The 23,496-nt window shown below is 39.5% G+C and overlaps 2 protein-coding genes, 1 long non-coding RNA gene and 1 pseudogene across 3 annotated transcripts; 2 read left to right on the forward strand and 2 right to left on the reverse strand.

The window, feature by feature from the left end:
* Nucleotides 1–8,714: 8,714 nt before the first annotated feature.
* On the reverse strand, nucleotides 8,715–13,731 carry LOC122010470 (subtilisin-like protease SBT4.3). Its single transcript, XM_042567012.1, has 11 exons — nucleotides 13,497–13,731; nucleotides 11,686–11,708; nucleotides 11,500–11,591; nucleotides 11,338–11,429; nucleotides 11,015–11,252; nucleotides 10,402–10,912; nucleotides 10,193–10,278; nucleotides 9,893–10,102; nucleotides 9,661–9,772; nucleotides 9,341–9,554; nucleotides 8,715–9,241 (listed from the first exon to the last, which is right to left on the reverse strand). The coding sequence occupies exons 1-11, from the start codon at nucleotides 13,729–13,731 to the stop codon at nucleotides 8,715–8,717; spliced, it is 2,340 nt and encodes a 779-aa protein (XP_042422946.1).
* Nucleotides 13,732–13,834: 103 nt separating this feature from the next.
* LOC122012177 lies at nucleotides 13,835–15,280 on the forward strand. Its single transcript, XR_006120154.1, has 3 exons — nucleotides 13,835–14,192; nucleotides 14,684–14,745; nucleotides 14,898–15,280. It is a non-coding gene; the product is annotated as an uncharacterized LOC122012177 (long non-coding RNA).
* A 68-nt stretch (nucleotides 15,281–15,348) lies between these two features.
* LOC122012176 lies at nucleotides 15,349–17,698 on the reverse strand (annotated as a pseudogene).
* On the forward strand, nucleotides 17,566–22,990 carry LOC122010471 (subtilisin-like protease SBT4.8). The gene is made up of 11 exons (XM_042567013.1): nucleotides 17,566–17,929; nucleotides 20,055–20,077; nucleotides 20,172–20,256; nucleotides 20,332–20,427; nucleotides 20,513–20,750; nucleotides 20,853–21,363; nucleotides 21,487–21,572; nucleotides 21,663–21,872; nucleotides 21,954–22,065; nucleotides 22,151–22,364; nucleotides 22,464–22,990. Exons 1-11 carry the CDS (start codon nucleotides 17,566–17,568, stop codon nucleotides 22,988–22,990), a joined length of 2,466 nt encoding a protein of 821 aa, XP_042422947.1.
* The last annotated feature ends 506 nt before the right edge of the window (nucleotides 22,991–23,496 follow it).

A 23,496-nucleotide genomic window follows, 5' to 3' on the forward strand; every position in this document is an offset into this window, starting at 1 on the left:
TTCCGAGGCTTAATAACTTAGTCAATTATTTATTACGCAAGTTAGCTAAGTCAAACCTTAGGATTAAATCACTTCTAAAGGAAGTAGCTGTCCTTAAAGAAGTGACTAACACTAAATCCTTACCTGATCAAGTTCAGACTGGAAATTCAACTCAAGTTCAAAAACTTGAGGAAGAAAATTCTAGTTTGAAAAATCAGGTAAAAGATTTAAAAAATACCTTAGAACGGTTTTCTTTGGGCTCGAAGAATTTGGACCTAATTCTTGGGACACAAAGAGCTGTTTACAATAGAACTAGGCTAGGATATAAAAGTAAATATAGATCTTATTTATCCTTAATAAACAAACAAAGTAGTAAATCAGTCCAAGCATGGGTCCCCAAGTCCAAATTGATCAATCAAGTTGGACTTGGCCAATACTGGGTTCCGAAGGATCAAATACACTACCTCGATAGACCATATCGAGGTCATGATTCAGGGGGAGCAAAGAGAAAAACGATCTTAAAAATTTAAAATTCAAAATCCTTAAAATCAAATTAAAAATTCGAAATTAAATTATAAATTCAAAATTCAAAATTCAAAATCAAATTAAAAATTTGAAATTAAATTCAAAATTTAAAATTCAAAATCAAATATAGATGGAGGATCCAGATTAGCTGGCACCCCCAACTGAACTACCCGACAGGGTAATTGAACCTAATCTACCCGAAATGGGTAAAACAAGAGTAGATTACCCGGCAGGGTAATTAAGGTTAGATTAAAACGGGCTAGGTTTAACTTGACCCACAGTACTGGTGAAGTTTTTGGATGATAGTATGTTAGGGAAGCTTGGGCATCGCATGTCTAGGAAGATATGACTTCGACCTGGTGCATTTAGCCAAGTGGAACTGACCGAAGCTACCCTTAAATGGATCCTAACTAATTAGACTAAGGATTAGTATTAAGTTCAATGGGTAGGACTATTTGAGAAACCTCGAAGGCATGGTTACTTTAATGAGTTCCTTGTGACTCACCATAGCCCAGAAGTTTATCCAAAGAATGCTTACTTGTTGAACCCAAAGCTAAACCTGAATCTAACACAAAGTTAAACCAGACCCTTAAATTCAACAATAATTCATCTCACAACAATTATTGGTGACAGGAAAGGTAGGATCAGTGGTGACAGATGATTAAGATCGTGGCCTGCTCCAGTGAAGAGGGAATCGACTGAAAGCTAGGGCAAAGGGAAGGGCGTCAGCAATTCTCACATGGCCGACGTCAATGCTTCTGCTGATCTACAGATGGGAGAGAGAGAACCCTGCAGCTTTGCGAACACGAGAGGAAGATCGCCGACCTCTTGCAAAAGTCCTCGGCTTCCGACACTGACGAACTAGGGCACGGGTAGATGTGGCCATCGGTGCATAGTGGTTGTCGTCGTGCACAAGAGATGCTCAGTAGGGGAGATAGCATGAGAATAGCTAGGGCAGAGGGCAACTCCAAGAGAAGGAGACAAGAACTTGGCTGGCGGTGTTTTTGGCAACAGCGTCGGCGCAGGGGAGATCGGGCGAGATGGGGAAGAGGAATCGGGAAGAAGAAGTGCCTGATTCCTTTTGGCCACTGCCTTATACGCGTGGGAGGAGAAACGTCGCGGTTGCGGCGCCGTCGGGTGAACGACGTCGGCGCGTCCGTTGGGGAAGAGAAGAGAAACGGGCGGAGGTGAGGGCTCGGACATGCGGGGAAAGAAACGACACAGTAGAGGAACGGAGGAAAAGAAATAAAAAAGAAAAGAAAAGGAATAAACAAAATAAACATTTCCTCGTTAAAATGGGGTAACCTAAACATGCTTTCCCGTGACCCCATTATTTATCCCCGTAACCTAAGCCATACGGGATCCGAAAAATTCCGGAAAAATTTCTAAAAATTTCGAAAAATTTCCTTATGGCTATTCACCTTTTTTTTTTTTTGGTATTTTACACTTACTCGCTTTGATTTCAACAATTGTGATAAGGAGGCAATTCATCTAGTCCTAGAAATCCCTAAGAGCTTTCGCATCCGTATCATGACTTCTTAAGATTATCCTCATCATCCTCTGCCTAGCTATGTTACCTTCTTCAATGATCAACTTCTTGCGGGTCTGTGCTTTCCAATCCCCCGCTTTATGTCTGAAATAGGCTGCTACTTTAATATTTCACTCCAACAAATTGCACCTAATGCCTCCAGCTCCATGTGTAGAATGATCATCTTGCTCCGCCAATATAGTATCCTCCCGACCCCACGCAACTTTCATTATTTTTCTTATCCTAAGAAATTAGAACCTAGGGTCTTCTTATTTCAATCTCTCCCTAAGACAGTGCTTTCTTCAAGAAAATGCCTTCTTCTAATAAGGGATGGAAACCCCATTTCTTTTTCATCCAAATGCCTAATTTTGCATCCTGCCCGACTGAATGGCGATCAGACCTTCCTCTCCTTCCCGATCTAGGAGACTGCAAACATGATGTAGCCTTTGTTTTTTTGCTTCAAAGAGGCTGACCTGCCTACAGTTCAACGTTCCTCAACTACTGCATGAGGGCCTCCTCTACCTATTTGGACTGAGCCCAGTCCAAGCGACACTTCCTTTTTCATTCGGTAAGGATTGATAACTTAGCCTGTAGGACCCGTGTGACTGACAAAAGGGAGGGGGAGGGGAATTGCCCTGTAAAAACAAACACACCCTTCTCAAAGCTTTTGACTTAACTAATACAAACACTTGTTAAACAAAATAGAAATAACTTGCAAAAAATAAAAACGAGACTACCAGATTTACTTGGTTTACAACTGGGGAGGTTGCTAATCTAAGACAAATAAAGTGCACTAGTAGAACTCCTTCTTCGAACAAACTCTCAAAGGTAGAGAAGCCTCGTACAACAATTTGCAGCTCAGAACAATTAAAATAGAAAGAATTGAGTTGAATACAAGTGTTGTTTAAAACCACTGTGACCAGGGTTCTATTTATTGCCTGTTGGTCTAATATGACTGTTTGCTGACGTGGCACTATCCTGGCGCCTGGACCCTTTCCGAGCACCTCCAGCATGGCAAAACTCTATCTCCACGCAACGGCTATGCAACGACCAAGTGATAAGGTTTTATCCATCTCTGGGCGACCGAACCCGCTTCGGGCACTCGGATCATTGTTGACATAGACCAAAAGTTAATACCTGGTGGTTTGGGCGCCTAGACCACCTTATCCCAGCACCTGGATCAGTCAACCATGTGCTAACTGGTCTGACATCTTCTTTGGTCGCTTGGGTGATTTTGACCATCTGGAATTGGGCTCACTTGGGCCTATCTTCTGGCCTTCTGCTCGAGCAGTCCTTTGTTCCGACTTCTCGTCCCTCGGAAACGTCGTGCGTTTCCTTTTCGTCGGCCAGCGTACTCTTCCGTATCACTTCATCCCTCAGCATCGAGCCCGTCGACTCTTTCTCGTGTCATCCTTCTCGATAGCTATATTTTTCGCTCGACTTTTTATGCTCCTAAATTTCTGTACACTTAGACACAAGTATCAAATATAATAGAACCTAACTTGACTTGGTTGATCATATCAAACTACTAGAGATATATTCTAAACATAACTTTGAAATGTATTCTAAGAGATAAAAACAATCACTAACTTCAGAAAAATTATCAAGTTTAAATTCCAAATATTTGAATTTTTACGATTTATAAACTAGTTTTGGAAGAAATAATTTTAAAATAATTTTTAATTGTTAAAAAATTTTAAAATTTTTTGTAATGGTTTATCAGACATATCTAAAATAGGGATAAAATTTTTATGGAAAAAATATTTAATACAAGTAGTATATGCTAATGGGGCAGCTGCCAATGCTGTGCCTTATCGGGGTTTAGTAAGCCTCCATTAGTCGATCGCGGTCAGTCGTCCACCGTCGCACCCAGCAGGAGTTCCTCCGCGCCACCTCCCTCGCCACTAAGTGAGTCTTCCTCTCCGCCTAATCCATCCCCGTCGTAGATGAGGCCATCGCCATGTTCGTCACCATGTACCCGAAGTACCAGTCCTCCAGCTGCATCGACGACCTCCGCCGTGACGAGTACTGCCACCACGCCGATGCGCAAGTTGCCTTGACTACTACGACTTCAGCTTGCTCTCATACTTCCAGAGCTTCTAAGCCTAGGAGTCCTCCGAATTCAACCTCTGCAAGATCACCACCAACCTAAACGGCCATGCCCTCTATGGTGGCGCCGAGAAAGGCACGGTGGAGAACGACGTCAAGAGTTTTGGCGATTCGTGAGGGCTCTCCGCCGGCACTCCTTGTCAAGAATCTCTACCTCTTATGCCATCCCTACATGTGCGGTCGTATGGACAAGCATGACACGCATAGCTACGCACATCACATCCCTAAAATTGACTCAATTACTTAATAATAGTCAATTAGATTCGATGTTCAAAGGTGATTACTGGCTTTAGAGTGAGTAGAGTGGTGGAATCCACACATCGGATTTCATGGTCGGTGAGCTGATCTGGGGCATTACCCAATGGGAAGAGTACAACCTCATCGTCTCTGATTTGGGAAGTTTCTGTTGGGACCGAAAAGTAGCTAGAGGGGGGGGGGGGTGAATAGCTCTTCGCGTGCTCGTCGTTGGCGTTGCTTGTTTCTTTGATAGTATGCAGCGGAAATATAAGAAACAAAAGCATACAACGCTAACAAGGATGGTTTACTTGGTATCCACCTCACAAGAGGTGACTAGTCCAAGGATCCACACCTACTCACGCACCCTCCACTATGAATAACACTCCTTTATGGTAACTACCAAAGGCGGAGAAGCCCTACAACACTCTCAATACAAGAAGAAGAAAGGGAAATACAAGATAAGCAAAAGCTTACAAGATGTGCAATAAAAACCCTAACCCTAACTTCTTCTTCTTGTTTTTGATCCGCCTTTTGACTTGGAAAAGCCTCCAAGAATCTTCAAGAACTGGCGATCTGGAGCTTGGAGAGAGCTATGGAGGTGCTGGAGAGAGATCTGAGATGAAACCGTAGAGCACTATCGAAGGAGACGCCCGCCTGCAACTCAAATACGACGCAACGGTCGGATCCCGATCGATTCGAAAACTCCCAATCGATCGGGGAGGCTTTGGATCGATCCACGGATCAATCCAGAGCGCCTCTGTGCTCTGGAAAAATGCCTGGATCGATCCACGCATCGATCCAGCGCTTATCGCGTGAAGCAGCAGCGTCCCAATCGATCCACTGATCGATTGGGACCTCTGGATCGATCCACTGATCGATCAAGAGGCTTTCTGTGCGCTGGAAAAAGCCTGGATCGATCCACTGATCGAACCAGCTCCTGGATCGATTCACTGATCGATCCAGCTCTTGGTTTTTCCCAAAATCAAGTCCCAAGTCTCTCAAACCAACATCCGGTCAACCTTGACCTGTTGGTACATCTGCCTAGCATTTGGTCACTCCCTTGACCTGCCAGGACTCTCCACCAAGTGCCCGGTCAATCCCTTTGACCTACTTGGACTTTTCTCCTCTTGTCAAGTATCCGGTCAATTCCTTTAACCTACTTGGACTTTCTTCCTCCTGCCAAGTATCCAGTCAATTCCTTTGACCTACTTGGACTTTCCTTCATCATGCCAAGTATCCGGTCACTCTCTTGACCTACTTGGACTTTCACCTGATGTCTGGTCAACCTTGACCCATTTGAATTTTCTCTCGTGCCTGGCTTCACTCACCAGGACTTCCAATCTGCCTAGCTTCACTCACTAGGACTTCTCTTCTGCCTGACTTCACTCACCAGGACTTCCAATCTGCCTAGCTTCACTCACTAGGACTTTTCTTCTGCCTGACTTCACTCACCAGGACTTCTCTTCTGCCTGGCTTCACTCACCAGAACTTTCAATCTGCCTAGCTTCACTCACTAGGACTTCTCTTCTGCCTGGCTTCACTCACCAAGACTTCCAATCTGCCTAACTTCACTCACTAGGACTTCTCTTCTGCCTGGCTTCACTCACCAGGACTTCTCTTCTGCCTGACTTCACTCACCAGGACTTCCAATTTGCCTAGCTTCACTCACTAGGCTTCTCTTCTGCCTGACTTCACTCACTAGGACTTTCTTTCTTCATCCACACTGATCAGTCCCTGATCAGAATCTCCCCACATGAACAACTGCACCTGCATTGTCCATGTGCCTACATGTATTGTCAAAAATCGAAACTATGACCAAGACTCAAGCTTGGTCAACACAGTCAACCTTGACCTAAGGGATATTACACCAACAGTTTCTTCAAGATCAAATACACGGACTTGCCCTCCTTTCTTACTATATCGGACTTCTAGGTAAACTTTTATGCCTTACATTGTTAATTATTCTCCTCATGATCTTTCCATGCATCTGATCTGCATTGGTTTAATTTTTATGATTTGTGAGGTTAAACGGAAGGAATGGGGCAAAACTAGATGAAAACTACATCCCATTAGATTATTGCTTCAGGGACTAACATTGCAGTGAGCATTCATTCATCTGATTAACTCCATTTCTTCTTCAATGTTACTTGAGATACATTCATTCCTCAGAATCAAACAAATCCTTCTCATTTTTCATAGTTGATTTCGTGGTTTCAAATGCTTGGGCATTAACATAACATTGATGATTCAATAAAGAACTTGCATAACTATTTGAATTCAGTTTTTTAAAATGTTTGCAAATATATAGATCCTTCTGCTACTTACAGTAGATTTTTTTTTTATTATTAATTTTGGTAATTTTTATATTTTTGATAATTTTGATAATTTTCATCTTTTGTATATTTGTACTATGAATCCATTTAGAGATTTTAAAATTATGAATATATTAGTAAAATTTTTCCTTTATGTTTAAAATTTCTTTTCTTTCTTTACAGATAGGAATTGGAGTCCATATATGTTAAGATTTTTTTTCCTTCCTTAATCTTAGCGTGTAGATTTTATATAAACATGTATTTAGTTGTTTCAGTAATTAATCTTCTCTTAATAAAAATTTACTTTTTAATGATTTCTATTTTTATCTTCTCTTCAAATCACTCTATCATCAGTTGCAAGATAGAAGCCTAGAATGAATGAATGGAAATACTAGATACAGGGTAATTATGCATACAATTTATCTCAGAGAAAATGATCTCGATTAATATTAGTAGCGAAAAAATGACAAAAAAAATCAATCAAAATTGTAAGATTTAGAATAAAGAATCAATGAAATTTTCTTCATATAAAAAAGAAAAAGACCGATAAATTTATTATAAAAAAAGAAAATTTTTATATAATATATTTATGGCCAAAGAGAAAATTAAAATTATTAAATATTAAATTAAAATAAATTATAAAAGAATAAAAAAATAAATAAACTATATATCCTACGCGATGTCAAATGCAATAAAGTATCTTGTAGAATCAAAAATGATTTTTTCTTTTGGTTGTTGGTAATTATGTGGGAAATATTGCCTACACTAAATTAAAATCCTAATTCTGCACTGGTCTTATGAGAAATACTAATTGATATTATTCAACTTAGAGGAAAAAAAATAAGAAAAATGAAGCTTTGCATCATAGAGAAGATTGTAATACACATAATACAACAGTAAACTTAAAAACCAATACAAATAACTTAGACAAAAAGACAAATATCAATGAATGACGTACACAAGAGTTATGAGCAAGTATGTTTCCACTTCATAGTTGAAATGAAATAAAGTTTAAATTAGCTAGAAGATATCATCAAAACTTGATAACCCAACAACTAAACCCGCTGTTGCAAATGTAAGAAAAGTTCTCCCATTGTAGATGGTAGCTATATATGTTTATAAATATTATACGGCAACAAGTATATGCTGTATCAACTGAGAAAGAAAATAGGTGTAGATCATCTTCCCCATGACTAGAACAGATAATCACTAGAGAGAACTTTGAATACAATTGATAATATTGATTTTTAAAAATAAATATTTATGTTAAATTATTTTGGTACAATATTCTGACATTCTATTTTTTTTAAATGCATATTAAATTAATATTTAAAACAAGTTAATTTATAATCTTAGTCATATGAGTTTTTATACTATTCTGACACTCGTATTTTTCAAGTTTACTTATTTGCAAATTCTTTTATTAAATTTGATATGCACAACTTTCATTTTGCAATTATTACATCATTTGTCTTGTTTTTTTTCCTATTATATTCATATGTTTAATGCTAGACTTTTGTACTGATTTAGAATATGCGTAGAATACACGAATTATGTTTTTTGTCGCTTTGAGCAGATGCAATGTCACAATTTCCATTTAAAGATGATTTACGTGCAGATGATGTCTGACTATCAAATTTAAGTGCAATGAGATAAATTTAAGTGTAAAGATGATTTAAGTTTAGGTAACTCAACTTAAGATAGATTCTTTTTGTTGCTTTTTCGGTGGAAAAGATCTGTTATTGAAGGTTGTATATGTTTTGGTGATTGAGGAAGGTTTTGTGATGATTATGTGATGTTTTGGTGATTGAGGAAGGTCGATAAACATGGCTAAAGGCTTTTTAAAATAGCTTTTAAAACTTTTTTTTTTAGTGTTCATATTTATAAAAACGTCATTTTCAAAACAGAACATAGAATTGTAATATAATTCGCAATCATACACAATAGTTTACATTGAAAAAATAGTATTGTAATATAATATTTTCTTGTACATTGTCATTGATCAATCAAAATGAGAAATCTGTCTAATCCGTGTAGACAACCATCACACTCCTCACTTGATGCTCCCCGTCCGACCAAATGACCGTCGCCGGCGCCGTCGAGTTCCCTGGCAATGGCCCGCCTGAAACCGACACACTGAACTGTCTCTTCTCCTTCAACTCCGAAAACTTCAACTTACTAGGATTCACTGCCACATTAAGTCTGTGATGAGCCCAGACCTCCGCCTTGTACCTGCAGCGTCGGGCGCCGCCGACGTTGGTCACTGTTCTCAAGAACTTCGCGGCGAAGGCTTTGCCGGACTGAACATGTAAGGCCATGGAAGGGTAATTGAGATCCCTCGCCGTTCCTTTGCTGCTGGCAGAGCAGGAACTGGCGTCGCCGGTGACCATCTTGATCATGGTTTCGTTGTAGGCCGAGTTACAGAGCATTTGCACGTAGTCACTGGCACCAGCGTCATAGACAAGACCTGGGTCGACGGCCTTCACCGGGTTTAGTTGCCCGGCTCCATACGATAATTCGTCTTGGCCGGCCGAAGGATACATCGGTTTGGCTGTATAAAGCATGGACGACAAATTAAAATGAGAAATTTCGCTAGCTTCAAAAAACAGGGTTGAAGAACAAAGGTATATATAATGCTTAGTCATGAGACCTGTCGTCATGAGCGCCGACATGATGGCTGCCGGCGACCAATTTGGGTGGAAAGACTTGACGTAGGCGGCGGCGCCGGTTACGTGGGGGCAAGCCATGGAAGTGCCCGAGATTATGTTGTACTTTACGACCCTTGTGTCGTTGATGATGCCTGACACTGGAGCAACCCGTGACCAGGCGGCCAAAATGTCAATTCCTGGAGCACTTATATCAGGCTGCATATGCAAACACAAACATTTCCAAATTGCTATACAATTAATTAAATCCCTTAAAAAAATATATATATGTCAAAATAATCGAACTGAATGATGAACTAATGACCTTCAGGATGTCAGGGGTGATGGTGTTTGGGCCTCTCGATGAGAACGAAGCAACCAGGGGAGCCTTGGAGTCAAAAACTTCTTCACTTTTGTGGATGTTAGCCACAGGATTTCTGGCCAAGATCATATATATGCATGGATTAATATTACTACCTACGATTTCTATTTACAAAATATTATAAACGGTGGCAATTAAAATAGCTAAAAGATATATATATAATATAAACACTCACTTAGTGTTGTTTATGTAGTTCAAAAGGTTTAACCCATCCACGGAACTGACTGTAATGAATGGAACTGGGTATATGAAGGAAACGTCAAGTGAAGAGTCATCTATAAATATCAATCCTTTAATGCCTGTACTAAAAATTTCGTCATAGAAGTACTTGCAGAGAACAATCTTCCCTTTCACCATGTTTATATCTGGCAAAGCAGTGCAATCCCTAAAACAGCAATTGACAAGTTTGAGAATTATTTAATATATCATTCCGCATCTAGCTACGAAGAGAAGATATATAGCATTATCTTCATACCCTGGTAAAATAGTTGCATTTCCCTGCATGTAGATCAAGGGATGATCATCCCTATTTTTTGTCGCAAACGTGTTCACAGAAGCTCCCTGCATTTTCCCCCCAAATTAATAATAATTCCTTATTTTCATTCAACATGATAACGCATAAATAAGACTACGTATTAACACAAGTTTTTGCATTATCATTAAATTGACTAATTGATGACTCACCAAAGTGGACACATGATTTCCGGTGACCACCTTGTCAATGATGTGCCTATCGATGCTGCTCGCCGCCGCCACCAACGTCCACGGTGCCACGTTGCTGACCGTGCCACGGTATGGCCCTGCATTTCCTGCGGCTGTCGATGTCAAAATCCCGTTTGCCATGGCATGGAAGGCGCCAATCGCTATCGAGTCCTGGAAGTAATCCGCGGCGATGGCATGGGCGACAGACAGGGAGATGATGTCGACACCGTCGGAGATCGCATCGTCAAATGCCGCCAAGATGTCTTGATCGGTGCACCCGAACCACCAGCACACCTTGTACACCGCGAGCTTCGCTGACGGCACGGCCCCCCTAGCCATACCCTTGGCCAGGCCGTAGAGGCTGGCGTGGGAGACTGTTCGACCGGCAGCGATGGAAGCTGTGTGAGTCCCGTGACCTTGAAAGTCGCGTGGCGATGGCTCGCTCAACATGTAATCGCTTAAGCTATTGTAATAACGCGCCCCGATGATTTTACTTAATTAATAATTCAATCAATCATAAATATATATTAGTCACAGCTTTAAATCGACTCAAACAATTATATATAACTTAAATAATCGAATTTTATGGACATACTTGTTGCATGTCATATTTACGCAAGCACCCTTCCATTTCCTCGGTGGAGGTCTCAATCCCTTACCGCTGAAGGATTTAGATTCCGGCCAGATTCCGGTATCAATCATTCCAATGATGATGTCATTTTCCAGTGTAGGATTCCTGTTTACTCTCTGCGAGAAGTTAAGGAAATCCCATGATCTCGTCGTGCGAAGCTTCAGGGTTTTACTAGGAAACACTGAAATTATTCCCTCCATGTCTGCAGTATAATTAATTCGTGTTGAATTGTAATTAATTTATAACATATCTACAATTCAAATTATTCCCTCCAATGAAAATTATACCGTTCAATTTTTCTGCCTCATCTATAGAAAGTTTGGCAGCAAATCCACTAAAACTCCTCTGGTAACTATACACCAAAGACTCACTAGGCGAGCTGTATTATCAATTGTTTGTCTCAGAATTTGACAAAATAGATAATATTTATATATACATCAATTTATTACCAGTTCACAAGAATTTCTTTAAGCAAATTAAGATGGAGTTCATAGGTTGGGTACTGAGATGAGTGTTGAGCTCCCATATACACAATATATACCTGCAGAATGGCATTCATGTATGGTAATTTTAATTGTAATAATACAGATTAAAGAACACTTTTCAAAATGCAAATTTACAAACTTCGGAATTACCTTTCTTTCTTCATTTGAAGATGCTGACGAAAAAAAAAGAATAAAGGATATGAAAAACGCAAGAGATACCAGATGTGATAGTAGAGAAGTCATCACTCTTCTTATCCTATGAGTTTTTGTAAATTTCTACTAAGATACATGGAATTTTATAATGGATGCCAACTAATGGAGAGTTTAGGATCAATGGACAACATGGATTATACACTGTCAGTTGTCGCGGTGTCATTGCTAGAATAGAAATGATTATTGGTAAAATTTTAGTGGCTAAAATAAATTTTACAGGTAATTTACTCAACAAATATAATTTTAACCAATGAAATATTTAAAAATATCAATAAAAATAATTTTAATTGATAATTAAAATTATTCATAATCAAAATAATTTTTGGCTGATATTTTTAATTTTTTATCCTGAAAGGGAATTTTGCAGATATAAAAATTTAACTAGTAATTATATTAAATTTGATTGATAATCATATTAAACTTTGGCTAATAAAATATTTTAAAGTATCTGTAAAAAAATTTTGTTCAGTAAATATAATTATTTATTATTATAATTATATTAAGATAACTTTTAAATATTAAGATTTTTTATTCATGATTTTTTTATAAATATATTAATGTTTATTAATGAAACAAAAGATATGTACCTAGGAGGCATAGAACACTACTAACTTTTTTTTTTTTAATTAATTTCTATAATAAATTTTCTCTTATAAACGTGGACGGATCTATTAAAGGGCTATCCTTAGATATGACCCAACCCATTTTTTTATTATTAAATATATATATTAGAATTAGGCGATGCAAGACACTACTACGAGAAAGAAACAAAAAATATGATCGAGTACGAAGTCAAAGAAACAAAAATAAGACTGAATACCAATCTTTATTGTTTTTTGTAAAAAAAAATCAAAATCTTTTAATTGAGAGGTCAGTTCTTGGAGTTGCGTAGATTTATCGCATCTCCATATGTTTGGTAAGGTCTATCTTGAACCTTATCAACTTGTATGATAGATTTTATTATTATTATTTTTGATAATTTTTATATATTAAATATTTTTAATAATTTATATTTTTTTTATATTTGTATTATGAATCTATTTAGAAATTTTAGAATTATGAATCTATAAAAATTTTTCGTTTCTGTTTAAAATTTCTTTTTTTTTCTTTACAAAATAGAAATTTGAGTTCATATATTAAGATTTTTTTCCTTCCTTAATTTTAGGGTTTGAATTTTATATAAACATTTATTTAATTGTGGGAGGAATTAATCCTCTCTTCTTAATAAAAATTTCATTTTTAATGACTTCTCTTTTTGTCTTTTCCTGAACTCTTCTATCATCAGCCCGCAAAATAATAGAAATTCTACTCGACATATAGAGTTTCTATTCATATACATCCAGATTTGGATAGAAAAGTTTAGAACATACTCAATTCATGTTTTTTTTCCTACTGAACTAGAATAATTATTCACATACAAGGACAATTTATATCGAAGAAAGTATCTTGTAGAACCTAAAATGATTGTTTCTTTCTGGCTGTTGGTATTGTGGTAAATATTGCGGGGGCAGATCAACAAGTTTCCTCTGGTCCGCAATTTACGGATCAAAGAATGATCCATTGTAGGAGGATTATTAATTTAGATGGAGCCATTTTTAAATTGGTAGGGTCCATTCAGGGTCTATAATAATGGATCTGACGGATCTTCTAGATCAGAAATTACTGGTCCACCCTTGCACCACATAGCAGGTATAAAACTCTCCAACGTGCAAGGCACGTGCACGCGCCAACGCCATAAAAGCTCTAGCCTCTTCCAGCGTCGCCTCCCTCCCTCCCTCCAGCGCCGCTTCCCTCCCGTGCCTCCCTCGTCGCCTGCGGCCTCCCTCCACCACCGACCTCCAGCAAGTATAGCGCCATCTCCAGTGTCGACCTCCAGCGCCGCCTCCGCACAAAAGCACTAGCCTCTTGACATCCAGCGCCGCCTCCCTCTAGCGCTGCGTCCATCCAGCATCGCCGACCTCCAGCGCCGCCTCCAGCCAGCATCGCCGACCTCCAGCGCTGCCTCCCTTCAGCATTGGGGACCTCCAGCAACCTCCCGTCCTCCGCCTCCAACGGCCTCCGGCAACCTCCCGTTCTAGATGTTGAATACTTTGTATTTTTGGTTTATCATTTGTCTTGTGAACTATCAGATCATTCATGATGGCACATCTCTGAATGGTTATGAACAAGAAGCTACTACTTCATCAGGGATGACTAACTTGTTTTATGTGGCAGGGCACAAGTGGTTGGATGGCCACCGATCCGAAGTTATAGAAAGAACACAATGGTCGCAAACCCGACCAAGAAAAAGGAGGATGATGAAGTGAAACAAGGGGTGGAATGCCTCTATGTCAAGGTCAGCATGGATGGAGCTCCATATCTCAGAAAAGTTGACCTCAAAATGTATTCCAACTACAAGGAACTCTCACTGGCTCTTGAGAAGATGTTTACTTGCTTTACTATTGGTAAGCTATCTTGATCTATGGTGAGTATACATGCTATATCTTGGTAATTGGTATTAACACGGCTCATTAACATTAATGTTGTTGAAGATGCACTGAGAATGAAAATTAAACACAAATGTGATAATGTTCTTTTCATTTCTCTATTTATTAGTGTCTTGTGCAGTTAATTTGTAACTACAATATATTAGCAGGATCTGATAAGTGCCATGAATTGATCTCCTAAATCTATTCTATGCGAATCTTCACTAGTCAGTTAGGTGGAAAAAACTATTGGTCATTTGATTCCAATGTCAAATAGGAATAGAAGAGAAGAGTCTCCTATGGTTTTAGATTCCATGCATTTCTGGCCTTTGTGCCGAAACTGCATCAAATTGATTTATCGCATTCTTTTTTTTGCGATTTATTTTGACAGTCTTATATTCCAATTTGATTCAGGATTGGAACTGTTCTCTACTTCAACTAGTACTAATTCTTTGTAGTTGGTGTTGCAGCATGTTTACTGATTCATGCAGAAGGTTGAGGATCATGAAAGGTTCAGATGCAATTGGTATTGGTATGTGTTTCCATTTCGTCCTCTGTTTCTTAATCAGCAATCATTAATTATCAAACAAATTCTGATTGGTTGATAACATACAAGCTTAGTTTTTTTTACCCCTACAATATCTCTGAAGTATGCGTAATTGTCAATAATTAATCTAAGCTGAGCTTGTGGTTGACCAGATCTTGCGCCTGATAGAATTCGCAACAGTTCGTATCCTGTTTCCTAACAAACTGAGTAAAGTTTGGCGCAGCTCCAAGGGCCATGGAGAAATCCAAGAGCAGGAACTAACAAAACATGCAGACCAAACTAGTTGCAACTGGCTCACAGAAACTGAAAGATATCTGTTTAGTCTTGTCTTTATTTTGTGATTTGCCAGAGTGGAGTGAAACCTCTAGTTTACTTGCTAGTTCGTGGACAGTGTTGGTAGTTGCTGTAGTAGGTATTATCTGGTCATCTCGTATGCATTGGTATTAGAAGCGTGTTTTCATCAAGTTGAATGGTTTCTCTTGCATGGTTGATTCAATTTGATTGGAACAAGATTATCGAATTGGCCCTGCGAACAACTTCCAGATAAAATTATCAATGCAAGTTCACTAAAGTTACTGATAACGTTTATAGCTTCAAATCCAATCGTGAGGATCAATTTGATTTACTGATGGCGAGCCAAGCTTGCATAGTTCAACTTGAAATAAGATGAAAAAAAGCTATGTACAAAGAACAGTCAAGAAACGTGAAGGAAATATGAAAAACAACAGAACAAACTAGTTCAATTTCCTTGTGCAGAACACAAAAGGAAAGCGATTCTAAAAGCTCTGCATGTGATTTAAGAGGCTGAGGCAGACACTTGAACATACACCATTTGTGTATATCCATTAAAAACTGACGTTTCATGTTTTGCTAGCCAAGCCTTTGGAACAAGCCAAATCTTCCATCTTCGATAATTGGATCAGAGGCACGGGCAGGGCTGCACCTTGTTTGGTGAGTAAGTGAAGGACCAGCAACAGGAGGGAGTTCCCAGTAAACATCCAATACTGAATCCACAAACCTGCTGTTTTGAAAATGTTCTTCATAGGAGATTGCCTTGTTGCTATGGTTGAAAGCGTCTCGCATATAGCCTTGCGCACCCCACCATTCTTCACCATTTCCACAAAGTTCATCTCTGTCCACAGCTATCTCCCAGAACCTTTTCCTTTTCATCCTGATCCTTGCTTCATCACTCTCGATGAAGCAGCTATGTCCACCTCCTAAATTAAACAAAGTGGATTATCTTCAATGCTTATACCTTTCTACATGGAGATAATCGATGAAGACAAGATATGAGGTATTTAAACTTTGATGCAAAAAAAACAAACTGCAACACAATAGTCACATCACAGATGACATAATGAGCTATTGGACGGCATCAAAATTTCACAAAAGAGAATAATTGTAATTGACAACAATTCAAGTTTTAGGATGCAGATTTATGATTTAGCAATCGAGCATAAGCAAAAAAACATGGATTAACAATCCCAGTTTTAAAATTCCATTCTCATCTTTTTCATCTCAGCCTGCAAAAGAGGAGCATTGACCACTCAAACATTTGATCCTTCTGATTGATATTAGTATAGTATAGCAAAAGACAACACGGTTCGACTTTTACCACTGATCACTTTGTATGTTATGATCATTGGAAGGAGAAAAACTATATGCACAATCAAAATTCAGAGAAAGAGCTTGAATTCTCTAAAAAAAAGTAACTAAAGAAAATTGTTATTAGATAAGATTTCAACAAAGACACGAAAGAAATTAGTTGCTTGAAAAGATTCCAAGAAAGAGCATACTCATCTATCCTAGATTAAGGATGTAAAAGTAGCTTTAGAGAATGCAGGATCTACGAGACTTACCTCTAATATAGTATTGGCCGCATATATGTCCTAAGGAATAATGATCTCCAGATCCAGTATCGTAGTTATCCTCAAAAATAAGATGTTGGAAACCAGCATTTAGAGCATGTTTTAATCTGTCCAAGAAATTATGAAAATGAACAACTAGATGCTAACAAACTAGCCAAAGAAATACACGGAGATTGTCAGAAAATTTCATCAAATTCCAATAAGAAACATCAGTAGCTATTTATCAGTGCTTGTCAGGGCTAACTAAATTAATGGCACACAAGAATCCTTTGAAGCACCAGAAAACAAAAAGAACAAATATCCCATAATATAAAAATGTATAGCCTAAAATAAATCGTGTTATTGAATATCAAAAACTGTATCATACTTTTTTAAGTTTGAGAATCAGAGAGAAATTCCTATACCTTTTCAATTCATTCTGGTGATCATCAAAGAACACAAGAACCTGACTCAGGTCAGAAATCCCACGCTTCATCAAAACGCTTCCCCAGTCAACACTGCCAAAGTCCACAAACTCCTTTCCGGCAAAGTAAGTGCAATTCTTATCAACATATGCTAGTCCCTTTTCATATACTTCTCTGGGTGGCGAGGCGATAGTGATATTATCCACGTCTCTGGCATTGCCTGCCGCAGAACCCAAGTAGAGTGGCCCTTGAAAGCACCACTTTCTATCATCAGATCTGGCTTAAGCCACCGTGCCATGAACCACAACCCAAAGCTGTGGTCAAATCCCATGCCGTACATGTTGTTCTTGATAGGTCGAGTCTCATAGATCTTCACAAGCGACGGTGGAGGTAGCTGGAGGGAGGAGAGTTTGAGAGGCTAGAGTGCTGGATGGAGGCGATGCTGGATGGAGGCAGCGCTAGAGGGAGGCGGCACTAGATGTCGAGAGGCTAGTGCTTTTGTGTGGAGGCGACGCTCGAGGTCGATGCTGGAGATGGCGCTATACTTGCTAGAGGTCGGCACTGGAGGGAGGCTGCAGGCGACGAGGGAGGCACGGGAGGGAAGCGGCGCTGGAGGGAGGGAGGGAGGGAGGCGACGCTGGAAGAGGCTAGGGTTTTCTGGTGTTGGCGCGTGCACGTACCTTGCACGTGGGAGAGTTTTATACTTGCTATGTGGTCTAGGGGTGGACCAGGAATTCCTGGTCCAAAAGATACGCCCCCAGGAGGTCAAAGTCAAGGCGGTCAATGCATATAGGGCATCAGCCAGTCTAGCGAAACATGCCCCGACCGGGGAGAAAGATCTGATCCACCGTGCCCTCAACACGGGGAGCATTCAAGCAACCGACGCTCAAGGGAGCAGTATGCAGAAATCGGACAGAGCGGTTATTCCGCTCGACCTAGTAGTAGACTCGACATCAGCCGAGCACGCGACAGTGGACTTCAGGTCGAGCGGCTAACTTGCTCGGTCCAGCAACCGGGCACGCGAACAGTGGACTTCCGGCCGAGCGGCTATCCCGTTCGACCCAGCAATAGAGCACGCGGACAGTGGACTTTCGGTCGAGTGACTATCCCGGCCGTTCGGCCCAGCAACAGAACATGCGGACAGTGGAATTCCGACCGAGAGCTATCCCGCTCGGCCTAGCAACCGACAACACTCGGACGGCGGAATTTCGACCGAGCGGAATATCCGCTCGGCCAAGCAACAAACACAACATGTTATCTTTTGACATCCTTTTAGAAGCTAGTACCGCTGACAGGCGACATGATCAGATAAAGGATAGTATGGTAGGAGCTTCCACTGTCACTTCAGAAATATGTTCGGTCTGTTAAGGTACTGTGTCAGAGATACTTTACTGACGAGTTTTTTCAGGAAAAATTTAGGGATGCGTTCCCACCTTGGGAAGCGTGCACACACGCTATTGGAGCTCTATATAAAGGGGGTCCAAGTATCAGTGGAGGCATTCGATATTTTACTGTAGTGATACACTCTTCTTGTTGCTTCCCTCTTTGCTTTTTCTTCGTCGGGGACAGATTTAAGCGTCGGAGGGCTATCGCTGGGATCCCTTCCCTTGCTCGGCACAAACATAGTCTGTATTGTAGGTCCGCATGAAGTCCATAGGAGGTCAGCGTGAGCGCCACATCCCGAGCTTCCGTCTCTTCGACTTTCGGATAGGATTAGCTGACATGAAGGACGTGTCGATCCGATCATGGTAGCTGCGGTCGAGAATGTCTATGTCGACGACTACACCGTCGAGGGCGAGGGCTCAGTCATGATGAGAGTGGTCATGGCCACTAGCGATAACAAAGAAAGCGCATGAGGATGAGTAAGTGAGGTGGAGGAGAGAGGCGATATCACCAAAGGAGCGCAAGTAGAGGAGCAAGGCGAGTGATGTAGTCAAAATTAGACGTGAATTGGAGCTTGATTTCAAAGTCAAATAGAAATGGTCGCCGTCGATGGTTGGAGCTGGCTAGTAGCTAAGGAAATAACAAATATAAAGGATGACAATTTCAATCTGAATGGTCTATATTTATAATTTTAATTTTTTTTAAAAAAGCTAATTAAATAAATATTTAATTAATTAAAAATAAAATTATAGGGTTCAAGTCTATATTTGTTTCTTTGACGTCGTACTTAGATCATATTTTTGTTTCTTTCTCGTAGTAGTGTCTTTCATCGCCTAATTCTAATATATATATATATATATATATATATATATAATAAAAAAAAATGGGTTGGATCATATCTCAGGACTCAGGATAGCCTTTTAATAGATCCGTCCATGTTTATAAGAGAAAAATTTATTATAGAAATTAATTTGAAAAAAAAGAGTTAGTAGTGTTCTAGGTCTCCTAGGTACATATCTTTTGTTTCATTAATAAACATTAATATATTTATACAAAAGAAATTATGAATAAAAAATCATAATATTTAAAAGTTATCTTAATATAATTATAATGATAAATAATTATATTTACTGAACAAAATTTTTTTACAGATATTTTAAAATATTTTATTAGCCAAAGTTTAATATGATTATCAATCAAATTTAATATAATTACTAGTTAAATTTTTATATCTGCAAAATTCCCTTTCAGGATAAACAATTAAAAATATCAGCCAAAAATTATTTTGATTATGAATACTTTTAATTATCAATTAAAATTATTTTTATTGATATTTTTAAATATTTCATTGGTTAAAATTATATTTGTTGAGTAAATTACCTGTAAAATTTATTTTAGCCACTAAAATTTTACCAATAATCATTTCTATTCTAGCAATGACACCGCGACAACTGACAGTGTATAATCCATGTTGTCCATTGATCCTAAACTCTCCATTAGTTGGCATCCATTATAAAATTCCATGTATCTTAGTAGACATTTACAAAAACTCATAGGATAAGAAGAGTAATGACTTCTCTACTATCACATCCAGTATCTCTTGCATTTTTCATATCCTTTATTCTTCTATTTTTGTCAGCATCTTCAAATGAAGAAAGAAAGGTAATTCCGAAGTTTGTAAATTTGCATTTTGAAAAGTGGTCTTTAATCTGTATTATTACAATTAATATTACCATATATGAATGGCATTCTGCAGATATATATTGTGTATATGGGAGCTCAACACTCATCTCAGTACCCAACCTATGAACTCCATCTTAATTTACTTAAAGAAATTCTTGTGGACTGGTAATAAATTGATGTATATATAAATATTATCTATTTTGTCAAATTCTGAGACTAAAACAATTGATAATGCAGCTCGCCTAGTGAGTCTTTGGTGTATAGTTACCAGAGGAGTTTTAGTGGATTTGCTGCCAAACTTTCTATAGACGAGGCAGAAAAATTGAACGGTATAATTTTCATTGGAGGGAATAGTTTGAATTGTAGATATGTTATAAATTAATTACAATTCAACACGAATTAATTATATTGCAGAAATGGAGGGAATAATTTCAGTGTTTCCTAGTAAAACCTTGAAGCTTCGCACGACGAGGTCATGGGATTTCCTCAACTTCCCGCAGAGAGTAAGCAGGAATCCCGCATTGGAAAGTGACATCATCATTGGAATGATTGATACCGGAATCTGGCCGGAATCTAAGTCCTTCAGCGGTCAGGGATTGAGACCTCCTCCGAGGAAATGGAAGGGTGCTTGCGTAAATATGACATGCAACAAGTATGTCCATAAAATTCGATCATTTAAGTTATAGATAATTGTTTGACTCGATTTAAAGCTGTGACTAATATAAATTTATGATTGATTGAATTATTAATTAAGTAAAATCATCGGGGCGCGCTATTACAATAGCTTAGGCGATTACATGTTGAGCGAGCCATCGCCACGCGACTTTCACGGTCACGGGACTCACACAGCTTCCACTGCTGCCGGTCGAACAGTCTCCCACGCCAACCTCTACGGCCTCGCCAAGGGCATGGCCAGGGGGGCCGTGCCGTCAGCGAGGCTCGCGGTGTATAAGGCGTGCTGGTTGTTCGGGTGCACCGATCAAGACATCTTGGCGGCATTTGACGATGCGATCTCCGACGGTGTCGACATCATCTCCCTGTCTGTCGGCGGAGACATCGCCGCGGATTACTTCCAAGACTCGATAGCGATTGGCGCCTTCCATGCCATGGCGAACGGGATTTTGACGTCGACAGCCGCGGGGAATGCAGGGCCATACCGTGGCACGGTCAGCAACGTGGCACCGTGGACGTTGGTGGCGGCGGCGAGCAGCATCGATAGGCACATCATTGACAAGGTGGTCACCGGAAATCATGTGTCCACTTTGGTGAGTCATCAATTAGTCAATTTAATGATGATGCAAAAACTTGTGTTAATACGTACTCTTATTTATGTGTTATCATGTTGAATGAAAATAAGGAATTATTATTAATTTTGGGGGAAAATGCAGGGAGCTTCTGTGAACACGTTTGCGACAAAAAATAGCGATGATCATCCCTTGATCTACATGCAGGGAAATGCAACTATTTTACCAGGGTATGAAGATAATGCTATATATCTTCTCTTCATAGCCAGATGCGGAATGATATATTCAATAATTATCAAACTTGTCTATTGCTGTTTCAGGGATTGCACTGCTTTGCCAGATATAAACATTGTGAAAGGGAAGATTGTTCTCTGCAAGCACTTCTCTGACGAAATTTTTATTACAGGCATTAAAGGATTGATATATATAGATGACTCTTCACTTGACGTTTCCGACTTATACCCAGTTCCATTCATTACAGTCAGTTCCTTGGATGGGCTCAAACTTTTGAGCTACATAAACAACACTAAGTGAGTGTTTATTTATAATATTTCGTAAATAGAAATCATAGGTAGTAGTATTAATCCGTGAATATATATGATCTTGGCCAGAAATCCCGTGGCCAACATCCACAAAAGCGAAGAAGTTTTTGACTCCGAGGCTCCCCTGGTTGCTTCGTTCTCATCGAGAGGCCCAAACACCATCACCCCTGACATCCTCAAGGTCATTAATTCATCATTCAGTTCGATTATTTTGGCGTATATATACTTTTATTGCAACTTGGAAATGTTTATGTTTGCATATGCAGCCTGATATAAGTGCTCCAGGAATTGACATTTTGGCCGCCTGGTCACGGGTTGCACCAGTGTCAGGCATCATCATCGACACAAGGGTCGTAAAGTACAACATAATCTCGGGCACTTCCATGGCTTGCCCCCACGTAACCGGCGCCGCCGCCTACGTCAAGTCTTTCCACCCAAATTGGTCGCCGGCAGCCATCATGTCGGCGCTCATGACGACAGGTCTCATGACTAAGCATTATATATACCTTTATTCTTCAACCCTGTTTTTTGAAGCTAGCGAAATTTCTCATTTTAATTTGTCGTCCATGCTTTATACAGCCAAACCGATGTATCCTTCGGCCCGCCAAGACGAATTATCGTATGGAGCCGGGCAACTGAACCCGGTGAAGGCCGTCCACCCAGGTCTTGTCTACGACGCTGGTGCCAGTGACTACGTGCAAATGCTCTGTAACTCAGGCTACAACGAAACCATGATCAGGATCGTCACCGGCGACGCCAGTTCCTGCTCTGCCAGCAGCAATGGAACGGCGAGGGATCTCAATTACCCTTCCATGGCCTTACATGTTCAGTCCGGTAAAGCCTTCGCCGCGAAGTTCTTGAGAACAGTGACCAACGTCGGCGGCGCCCGACGCTGCAGGTACAAGGCGGAGGTCTGGGCTCATCACAGACTTAATGTGGTGGTGAATCCTAGAAAGTTGAAGTTTTCGGAGTTGAAGGAGAAGAGGCAGTTCACTGTGTCGGTTTCAGGCGGGCCATTGCCAGGGAACTCGACAGCGCCGGCGACGGTCATTTGGTCGGACGGGAAGCATCAAGTGAGGAGTGTGATGGTTGTCTACACGGATTAGACAGATTTCTCATTTTGATTGATCAATGACAATCTATAAGAAAATATTATATTACAATTCTATTTTTTTCAATGTAAACTATTGTGTATGATTGAGAATTATATTACAATTCTATGTTCTATTTTGAAAATGACGTTTTTATAAATATGAACACTAAAAAAAAAGTTTTAAAAGCTATTTTAAAATGCCTTTAGCTATGTTTATCGACCTATGCTAAATCTGTTGAACTAGTTTTCCAATCGTTGCAAATGATGGTGGTCCTAAAGGCAATCGAAGCGATAAAACTAACCGGTGGTTTAAACCATCTAGTAACTTCTGATGCAATAGAAATTTAGACTTTTGGATGGTCAAAATTGATATATACTAATATTTAAAATTTAAAAAAAAAACACCCTTCTTGGTTAAAAATTTTAACTACGCCACTACAACATACTTCTAGAAGTGATTATTAACTACTTGTGAGTGTTTTTAATAGAGGTGGGGATATAGAAAGATGACTTGTAGAA

This window comes from Zingiber officinale, chromosome 8A (genome assembly GCF_018446385.1).
Source record: "Zingiber officinale cultivar Zhangliang chromosome 8A, Zo_v1.1, whole genome shotgun sequence".
Classification (NCBI taxonomy): Eukaryota; Viridiplantae; Streptophyta; class Magnoliopsida; order Zingiberales; family Zingiberaceae; genus Zingiber; species Zingiber officinale.

What these genes read in the sequence shown, in the direction of transcription:
- LOC122010470 (XM_042567012.1), bottom strand. Translation starts at nt 13,731, where the DNA reads ATGCTGGCTGGAGGCGGCGCTGGAGGTCGGCGATGCTGGATGGACGCA. An exon ending in AAAGAAATTCTTGTGAACTG is followed by an intron (nt 11,430 to 11,499) that starts GTAATAAATTGA and finishes TTGATAATACAG; the next exon opens with CTCGCCTAGTGAGTCTTTGG. An exon ending in AACTACATAAACAACACTAA is followed by an intron (nt 9,773 to 9,892) that starts GTGAGTGTTTAT and finishes GATCTTGGCCAG; the next exon opens with AAATCCTGTGGCTAACATCC.
- LOC122010471 (XM_042567013.1), top strand. Translation starts at nt 17,566, where the DNA reads ATGGCGCTATACTTGCTAGAGGTCGGCACTGGAGGGAGGCTGCAGGCG. An exon ending in CTTCAAATGAAGAAAGAAAG is followed by an intron (nt 20,078 to 20,171) that starts GTAATTCCGAAG and finishes GGCATTCTGCAG; the next exon opens with ATATATATTGTGTATATGGG. An exon ending in TCACCCCTGACATCCTCAAG is followed by an intron (nt 22,066 to 22,150) that starts GTCATTAATTCA and finishes TTGCATATGCAG; the next exon opens with CCTGATATAAGTGCTCCAGG.